We start from the raw sequence: 10,655 nt of genomic DNA, 5'->3' as shown, positions 1-10,655 counted from the left end.
AGACAGATTTGTTTTCTGTTAGTTTGTTATAATTATTTTTTTTCCAATTGAAATGAAAATGTAAAGGAGTAAGAGGTTATTTCTGGATGATGAATTGTCAAGATAAGTGCTTTTAAATTAGCATTGATTAATAGTAAATACCATCATGTGAAATTTTGATTTCAAAGAAGAAATCACACTACCTGTGTACCAGGCATTCAAGATTTTACTATAATATAATAACCATCTTTATATATTTCTTTATTCAGCCTTACTTGGATTTTGTGCAAAGTCTCTCCTTTGCAACCCATAGGAAGAATAATATATAGAGAAGGGCTCTGGAGTTGTGTGGTCATGGACAAGACACTTATTCACTTCTAGCCATATAAAATTGTTGTAGGATTGAATAAGATAATTACATAAAGGACTTGAGTGTAGTGCTAATCATGTCAAGAGGAGTTAGGTCAGCAGTTAATAATAATAATAATAGTAATAATAATAAAGGAGCAGAAAATATGAACTTCTCACCTTTTTGGCCTTTGCATTCTTTTACTTGGTGCAAATGGTATAGAATGTCAGGGCCCCTGCTTATGGGGGTGCCATACCTCATAGTCACAGTCTTTGTAATTTGGACAGTTATTGCAATAATTTCCTGACGGATATCTACAAAGTCACTTAAGAAAGGGATGTATGTTTGTTTTTCTATTTGAACACTGGTACTATATTGATAGGATTATAAAGTCAGAATACTGGGCTACATAATGGTTATTAACACTGAGCTAATACTTTGGGAGATGCTGAAATATAATTAAGAATTTATTATGAAAGAGTTTTGCCAGTGGTAGTAATATATCTGCTTTTGGAAACAACACATTTTTTTCTTTCTAAATACTTGCATTTATTAAATTTCTCATTTACTCACATGCAACGCTAGTATATCCTAAGGGCTATATTTCAGTTAACTTTAGGGAGGTAGAACACATTTAAAGTATAAAATATGATTTTATTGTGATTTGAGACTAAAAATGTTCTCCTCAGAAAATAAGGATGAGAAAACTTTCTGTGAATTAAATATTTTTTTTGCTCTTGGGGGAATATAGTTAACATACAACGAGTTAGCATCAAAAGGCTAATTCTTTCTTAATTTCCATGTGCTTTAGTTAACACTATATTTACTCCTCTAACTGGTTATTAATATTCTTTTTCCAGTGAGAACTCTTAAATGAAAGGTGTAATCAAACCCTTCCAGGTACATGTCTTCTCCATTAATTCGAGTCATACATAACATCAGAAATGAAGACGGGATGAAAATTCAGTTTAGATTCATGAAGCTCTCCAACTGCCTTCCTTAGCTCATGTTCCATTTTGTTATGGCCTCTAAGCTCATATAAGGGTTTTGAATAACTGTCAGGACAATATATGGTTTTTGTTTTTGTACAGCTTATTGCTCACTCTACAGATACGTACTGTGCCTCCATACCAGGATGTGATGGCTGAAAGTCATCATTAATGTGTTAAATGACGTGGAAGGCTTCGGCCACACTATGACACGTCACTGCAGAGTGATATTCCCAGATGCACAGGTATCTGCCTCGATTTCAAAACAGGAAGAAGCTAAATTGATGTACTGTGAAATCATAATGTATATAACTACTTACAATTTCAGGGCCAAATTCAGACCTCATTTGTTTGTTGAAATAAACAAAATGTTAAGACTTCGATTTTTAGGTTTCATTAATCATACAATGAAACAAAGAGAAGGATGCATCATAGAACATTACTAAAGTCGTATGATGTTTACTATTTTGTTAGCTGATTTTCATTATGTTTAAAGTTTCTGATTCACTACATTGGCGCTGAAAAATGTCAGCCTTTGTGTTCTGAAAGAATTCATGTAGATCCTTCTGGTGTTCTGGTGTTTAATTCATTTCCAAGGAGTATAATTACATGGCAACATACAGTTCTATAGGGACTATACAATAGGTGGCCATAGTTTAGTGGTAGATTCAGTTAAGCACTTATTCTACCTTTATTTTAAAATGTTTGCTTCTTCAGAAATGCTGAAGCCTGACTGATGTCTTTAACATGAGTTATTTCGTTGTCATATCTACATACACTAAGTCCCAAAAGAAAAATAACGTGGCTAGAGGAAACATATTCCAGAATTAAACACTACAAGAAAACTTAGAAATATGTCTTTATCAAATGCAAAAAAAAAATACAGTGGATTCTCGCCCCGCCCCACCCGCCCCGCCTTGCCCCGCCCCGCTTGCCCCGCTTGGCCCCGCCCTCCCGCCTGCGCCCCGCCCCGCCCCGCCTCGCCTCGCCTCTTTTGAGACAGACTCTTTCTTGCCCAGGCTGGAGTGCAATGGCGCGATCTCAGCTCACTACAACCTCTGCCTCCTGGGTTCAAGCAATTCTCCCACCTCAGTCTCCCGAGTAGCTGGAATTACAGACACCTGGCATCGTGCGTGGCTAATTTTTGTAGAGACAGGGTTTCAGCATGTTGACCAGGCTGGTCTTGAATTCCTGACCTCTTGAAATGTCTGCCTCGGCCTCCCAAAGTGCTGGAATTACAGACATGAGCCACCGCACCTGGTCTAGCGTGGATTCTAAATTTAGTCAAAGGGCTCTAATATTTTAGGGTTCATTTTTTAAAGTATGTATTGTTTATTTAACATTTACTAAATATATCTACTTTCTTTAACCAATGGATACTATTGCTTTATTCTGTGAAATAAAAGGCCATAAAACCATGACTGAGAAAGCCTCTAAACGTTTTTGATAGTGAGTGCATAGTGGTCTTAAAGGTCAAAACTAATTAATTGACTAAAATTATACTAGACAACGTTTTGAATTGTGGTCCCAGAATGCCAAAAAATAAATTAAAAATAAAAATAATTATTGGATTTCTAGTTTAATCCCCTCTTGTGATGGATGGCAATTTTCAGCCAGAAGAAAGGAAAGGGTTTATCTAAGAGGATAAGAAGGAGGTTGTCTTTGATCATCAAATTAAGTAGATAATAGAGGTCATTCTGTCTAAAGCAGAGGATAGGAATTCCTTCATTATATCTAACAGTTTCAAATATTTTTTCCTTTACACAAATTAGTGCACCTTCAATTGAAAATCTACTTAAAATGAAGTCATGTTCTGTTTAAAATATCATAATTTGCTGATACTTTTTGAATGGAATGGCAACTCTGAAATTCCTTGTGTCATATCCAGCACCTGGGAAGCCCTGTCAATAAGTGTTGGTCTTCCTCCTTCTCCATTCTTTTCTTTTCTTTTTTTTTTTTTTTTTTTTTTTTTTTTTTTTTTTGCATCTGCCTCGAATTTACAGAAAATTACTTATTGTTATGGATGGGATCTATATTATATCAGTATATGCTACTATATTATTATAAATAGGAACTGGAGGTAAACAGAACATCAATTTGTTTTTGCCACTGGGATATGAGGAAAACAATGAACACAAGTTGACTAGTATCTTCAGATGAGATTATAGTACAGAACAATGCTAATGTCTTGATTTTAATAAGTATATTGAGACTATGTAAAAGCATTATTGCTGTTAAATTCTCACTGAAGTGTTCAGGAGGAAAGGGGCATAATATCTGCTAGTGGTTCAGAAATAAGTAATATTTACATAGAGAGAGAGACGGGGGTGGGAATTATAAAGCACTTGGAATAAATTATTAATCCAGGAGAAATCTGTGTGAAGGTATATAGGCAGAATGTACACTATTGTGATATTTTCACACATGTGAACAAATCCAATTTTATGATAGAAATTATACACACACATGTTGAATTCCAATAGGGTAAACTGGAAAAGGAAGGAAATGTCAATTTAATCAGAAATTTGCTGTCTTGATGAAATGCTGAAAAATCTTCTCAGGATCCAAGTAGTAAAATAAGAGTAGAGGTGGACCTCAAAACCCCAAGGCCACACAAATTCTCTATTAGTGCTCCTTATTCTCGTCTGAGATCATTATATGCTATAGGATAGTGGAAAAGGGCAGATTCTATAATGGCAGTTAAGAATGAACAGACATACATATTCTAGTGGAATGATTGTTTTTGTCCAGGAGAGAAAAGATTAATATACTCATTCCATGAAAGAAAACAAAAGGTAGCAATTTATATCATGTTATAACTTTGAAGATTTTTGTTTTGTAATCTGCAATTCTTTCTTTACTTGTTTGACTGATGGACTCACAGATACAATCTTTATATGGAGGCCTACCTTCTTATCTCACTGACATACTTTGTGAAAGTACCAAGAGCTGAGAACTAATATCCGAATTTACAACATAATCTCCTACAATTTAGAAGGTGCCTTACCATTTGATCATCACGAGGCTTTTACAGTGTAATCAAGAGAAGAATCAACAAACTCGACCTCACAAACTAAATTAAAAAGGACACATTCATGCTTCCGCTTTATATCCACGTCAAGTATAGAGAGGCTGGGAGGATTTTAAACACCGTGGCATCATGTCTGTCACAGCCATATCCTTCCAGTGTTAGGGAGCTCATTTTTCAAGGCTACCAGTCCATTAACCTTCACAAGAACAAAAATAAAGCAAAACAAAGAAACACTCCCTTTAGAAAAGGCATTGCTTCTAATCATGCTTATATATCTTACTCTGGAGATTCGAAGATAGAACAAAGACCTGTATCTCCCCAGGCACAGAAAATGATGCAGACATCCTGAAACAAATATATTAAATGCCTGGTGGTGCATATTATAAACACATTTGTGATTTTTTTTTAAAGGGAAAGAGACTAGGGTAAGTAACTTATATCGCCCTTACTGAATCTGTCATTAACAATGATTTGTAACTGGGAGGGCCAAAGTATCAACCTCATTTATTTTTTAATGTCTTGATCTGGTCTTGGTTGCCAATTTACCTAGATTCATTCACTGCATATATTTGGAACTATTAGTTTCCTGATAAATGCATTGTCAGAAAGCCAGGGGGAATGATAAGATAGGAAATAAGGAGCTCTTGCTTGTTTTTATACAATTCTGTTTGACTTAAGAGATAATTATAACACAGACTGATGCTATGATTTTAAACAAGGTAGTAAATCAGCTTGAAATATAGGGCTCCGGAAAGCCATTTGCCACATGATTGCAGTTTGTTAAGAATTCCTGTGTTCGCTGATGATGAGAAGCCATAATCATGCAATATACAGCAACAGTATTACAGTACTCATTTTTCCCCATAGAAGATAGTTAAATCAACCTATGTTACAAACTTTTAAATATCATTAGTTACAAAGTATAAATATCATTACTGAAGCAAAGCAAAGCATATGCTGGTTGGTCTGGGATCTAGCTTCAAATGGGAGAAATTACAGATTCAGGGAGCAAGATTAAAGTAATGATTCAGGGCACTTCATTTAAAATTCATGTATTTTCCACAAATTAAGTTTACTTATCATCATGAGGAATATAAAAATATAAGATTTTCATCAATATTTGAGACCTGAAGCAAAGTGGAAACAAAAGAGAAATTTAGAATCAGAAAGATACATATTTGAACATGCATGGACTCTGCCATGGCTTGTATTTAAAATATCTATCCACCGCCATGGGGAAGACAGGGGCCCCTCAAGAAAGATGGGTGCTAGCCAAAGGCTCCGGATACCCCTCTTACGCAAGGAATTATCCCTTTGGTTGCTGAATGATGGGGATAATGGAGATGGACCTAACATACTGAGTTTAGGGGGCTGCTCAGTGTATTTGAGAAATTAACCAGTAGAGATGCATTTCTATAATAACCTGCAGGAATAGATACAACTACATTTAACCAGTAGGTAAATAGGTGAAAATGTTAACAACCAGCAGAGTCATACTGATGCCTACTTGCTTTTGTAGATGACACTTATTGTGTGTCTTTGCTAGTTGAACTAAACTTTCTGAGTAAGCCAAGTAATGGAGATAGAATGTGCTGAGTTTTTTTGGCTCATTATTTGGCTACTAGAAGACCTAGGTGATAAGATAATTTAGTCATTTCTGACTTCCTTTTGCCTAGAGCATCCAGGACACATTCTTATATTCTCAGAGCAAAGGGTGATTCCCACCAGGGACCAGAGGGATTTCCATAATGTAAGCCAAATGAAGAGCAGAAGCTGAGTTTATACTCAATCTTGACAACCAGCTCAGAGGTGACCCCACCTGGGAGAGGACTGGAGAATCTGTAGTTCTCTGGAGAATCAGAGTGGCATCTTGTCTCTCTCTTCCCTCTCCCTTTGGTTCCAATGTTTGTTTTTTGTGTGTAAAAATAAAACAATAATATCTCTGAATTGAGCTTCTTGGAATGTATACCTAATGATGACACTTTGTAGCAATAATTAAGCACAACAAATACCTATCAGTTTAACTTTGCATAAGACATTTTATTATAAAAGAAAACTGTTTATTATTCATTTTCAGTTGTTGATACTGAAAATGATTGTTATATCTCAAAGGGGCATTATTTCTTTTTTTTTTTTTTTGAGATGGAGTCTTGTTCTGTCACCCGGGCTGGAGTGCAGTGGCCCTGGATCTCAGCTCACTGCAAGTTCTGCCTCCCGGGTTCACGCCATTCTCCTGCCTCAGCTTCCCGAGTAGCTGAGACTACAGGCGCCTACCACTTCGCCCGGCTAGTTTTTTTTTTTTTTTTTGTATTTTTTAGTAGAGACGGGGTTTCACCATGTTAGCCAGGATGGTCTCGATCTCCTGACCTCGTGATCCACCCGTCTTGGCCTCCCAAAGTGCTGGGATTACAGGCTTGAGTCACCGCGCCCGGCCAGGGGCATTATTTCTATGTAACATATAATCCATCTATATCTTTGAGAGATTCACAATGAAAATCCCACAAGTAAACTCGTTAAGTAATGTAGAGATAATTTAAAGGTTGATTAAAAAGAAATGATTTACTAACAGTAAAAAAAGGGAAAGAGAGACAAATCAGGGATGTAAGATAAAGACAGATGAGGTGTTTGTACACTTGTTTAGTTTTTCCATTTCATATTAAGGAGCCTTTGCCTACAACCTTCAAATGTAGGATTTTTTGTTTAATTGGGAAAAGATTGTCAGTGGAAAATACAGTTGATGAAATCACCTATCAATTCATTTCAGGAAATCATTTAACTTAATGGTTCTAACTGTTCTTTAACAAGAGCTCTTTTTACAATGCTTCTTTCTAAATTTAACATTTTGATTTTCTTAACGTAAAGCTGTATGTATTAAATAAAATCGGTTATATTCTTCTTATTAACTAAGCAGAGATTTATAACTATCAGTTATAACACATAGAGCTTCTTAGAAGTATAAAATAACAAAATAATTATATCTAAAATATCTAATTTTCACTAAGCTGAAGATATTTATAATTTTTCATATCCTGCATAACTTTTTTTAAGCTAAGATTCATTGCCTAAGTTCCCTGAAATACAAAAATGTTTCCCCTAAGGAGCCTCCCTACTACTATCTGAGAGCCTCAAATATTTAAGGATTTCAAATTGTGAAACAATGGGTATAAACTAGTTTAAAAATCACCTAACAAATATGGTTTATTCTCACTTGAAGAATTAAATTATTTAATGTGCCATAACTGTTTAAATGTGTTAGAAGGCAAAATCTTGGGGCTCTATGAAATCTTTTTTTCCTTCCACCCAGTTTTCCACTCTCTGTCAAAACCATTACTCGGACATGATATGATAGAAGTAAGAAACATCTAGTATTTACTCACCAGCCTGATTAGTTGTGATGCTGACCGCAGCAAACTGTCTCGGTGGGGAGCTCAGCTCTGACACCCCATTAATGGCATCAATCTCAAAGGTGTAGTTAGTATGTGCCAGGAGGTCTGTCACTGTCACTGTGGTGTTGGTGAGTCCAAACTGTCGAGGGAGGAAGCGGACATTTGGGCTGCATGGCTCACACTGTTTTATATTCCACCCACATTTTTTACATATGATGTTGAAGGTAACATCTTTCCGGCCTCCTGTGTCCAGGGGCCAACTCCAGTCCAGGATAACTGAGGTCTCGTTTATATTAGAGATAACATTTCTTGGTGAAGATGGAGGTCCTGCAAAGTAGTTCAACAAAGATTAATGAGCCTCAATTCTGTTTTCTACTACAAGGGAAATAGATAATTTACAATGGAACTGAAAGAGGTAAATAACTATCCTTTCTTTATTATCAACTTTCAGTTCATCCTTAGAGGATCCAAGAGATTATAGACACATGGACTGAAGAACACCGTCTTCCCCAAGCTGTGAATAGGGGAGTTTTGACTCAAGGGTAAGGATACATTCACAAAGTCTAACAAAATAACTCACCACTATGTTCAAAACCCTTGTGAATAGTTATGAAAACTTTAGTATTAGTTTTATAAATCTTAGTCCTTTTTCCCTGTGACCTATGACCAACATACAGCAAGAGGGAATAGAAATGTAAAAACATAAATCCCTGTCTATAACCTCCCCTCTCCTGTCATATGTAATGCAGGATCTAAACAAGACACAGAAAATGTTCTCTCTTTCTGGGGGTTGTGTTGCAGGAAGTGCTTTAAAATATAATTCATTTTGTATGATGAATGTTGCATTTGTGGTGAGCCAAGCATGGAGAGTGAAGCAGAGAAAGCTTTCAATTTGCACACGGGCAACAGAAGGAAATGGGCCAAATGCTTTAAAACAAAAACAAACAGCACAGTAACAAGAAGAAAACGAAACAAACAAAACAAACATGGAGGCATGGGTTGCAGCAAAACTACTCACGGGTACAAGCCATGGATGGAGGGTCTTTGTCTGCCCGGAAGTAATTATTCTCACACCTGCAGTTCATTGAACCATCTTCCTGAGTAGAACTGTGAGGTGGGCACTTAGCACACTTCATATTACCATCCAACGCCTTGTAGAAACCTGGTCGGCAAGCTACAAACAAAACGACTCTCTTTTAAAAGTCTGTGATGATTTTTTTGAAAATACGTAAAACAGATTTAAGTAAGTTCGAATATGAATTTATTATAAATAAAAATCAAGTTTTTTCCTCCAAGAGTTTACAGAAGCAAATGATAGGGCCTACTGTAGTTTTTCTGCATATATGCTTGAATTTGCACCAAATGTTAAGAAACACACACACACACACAAGATTTAGATTATTTTGGCACTAGTGTATGATGAAATTTCCAGCTTATGTTTTCACAGCTTTACTTGGCATTGGACTATTTGTGGAGAAAATAAAGCAAAACCATGTCACCATGTAGTAATTCCCTTTTTAAAACATGATGCAATGCGTATACTATCTGCACTGCAGTAAGCAGTATACTAACATTGACTTGTTTTCTAATTGCTCTGTGGGTACAACTTTGTCTCACAAAAGTGTAAGCAACTAAAAGAAGAGATCATGGCTTCCTGTATATTTTTAAGATTCTTGATAAATAACTTTCATGAGCTACAATATTTTTTTCTCGCTTGACAGTATTTTCCTTACCTCTTATGGCAATGGCCTAAAATAAAATTTAAATGTATTCCTTTGTCTATATCTGAAATACAGAGGGATATACAGTTCCTATTTAAACTAATACACTTATGAACTGTTACTAGATGAGAGCTCTTTTAATAACCGTGTTATCTTTTTAATTTCTGGCCATATCTCTGCATAAAATGATTTTTGTAAGCCTATTGAACTGGTTATCAAACACTGATTTCAGCTTATAATTTAGTGTTCAGCATCTATTTACTGTTTCACAGCGATATGCCTAATCTGCCTCTACTATATTATTTTCACTTTGTCTGACAGAAAATTCAAAATGCTGCATTACTTCTTTTGATTCATTTTCATAATTACACTGAGAACTAAAATCATAGTGAAAATTCCAACAAGAAGTCTCTAATCATTCATTTGAGAAGGAATTTGGGATCTAAATTTTAGATCCAAGCTCATCCTTGGAAGTCAATAATTTCTAAAACTTCTAAAGCTCAATTTCAGTGCCACATTTGGACTTGATGATTTATAGAACTTATATAGACTTGAAGATTTACAGAATTATATATAGAATAGGCCCTACAGATGGTCATTACATTCTAGAATTTTCTGACACTAACTTCATATTGTGAAGAGAAGATTATTTGCATTAAAGTAAAACCCGTGTGGACAAATCAATATTTATAATCACTAAATACGTTTCTGAAAAGAAACACAATATATCCATTGTAGAGTATCTTCTTACTGAAAGTTTCTTAAACTAAGACAAGGGAAATACCCTGCCAAAATAAACTACTGAAATAACTTAAAATGCTAGCAATCATTAATCTAGTCTTACAGTTTTCTAGTTCCTACTAAGAATGGCTGATCTAGGACCAATTTCCAATATATTGAACAATTTTTGGTGTCACATTGAGATCCATTCCATGTAGCTATATAGTCAATTCTACTGCCCTAATGATTATACTTTTCTTTTCTTTCTTTTCTTTTCTTTTCTTTTCTTTTTTTTTTTTTTTTTGAGACTGAGTCTCACTCTGTCATCCAGGCTGGTGTGCAGTGGCACAATCTTGGCTCACTGCAATCTCCGCCTTCCAGGTTCAAGCTATTCTCCTGCCTTAGCCTCCCGAGTAGCTGGGATTACAGGCATGTGCCACCATGCCTGGCTAATTTTTGTGTTTTTAGTAGAGACAGAGT

The 10,655-nt window shown here is 35.6% G+C and overlaps 1 protein-coding gene across 2 annotated transcripts in view; it reads right to left on the bottom strand.

The window, feature by feature from the left end:
- Positions 1 to 9,043, bottom strand: part of EPHA3 (EPH receptor A3) — a 134,762-nt gene extending 125,719 nt beyond the window's left edge. For both annotated transcript variants that reach the window (XM_017885480.1, XM_017885481.1), the window contains exons 1-2: positions 8,753 to 9,043; positions 7,726 to 8,061 (exon numbers count right to left, since the gene is read on the bottom strand). In XM_017885480.1, coding sequence (XP_017740969.1) covers positions 7,726 to 8,061; positions 8,753 to 8,870 — 454 coding nt within the window. In that variant the 5' untranslated portion in view covers positions 8,871 to 9,043. The remainder of the gene's footprint in view (positions 1 to 7,725; positions 8,062 to 8,752) is intronic.
- Between the last annotated feature and the right edge of the window lie 1,612 nt (positions 9,044 to 10,655).

The sequence above is a fragment of the Rhinopithecus bieti genome, unplaced genomic scaffold (assembly GCF_001698545.2).
Source record: "Rhinopithecus bieti isolate Rb0 unplaced genomic scaffold, ASM169854v2 scaffold_15282, whole genome shotgun sequence".
Taxonomy (NCBI): domain Eukaryota; kingdom Metazoa; phylum Chordata; class Mammalia; order Primates; family Cercopithecidae; genus Rhinopithecus; species Rhinopithecus bieti.
This window is presented reverse-complemented; position numbering and strand designations above follow the sequence as displayed.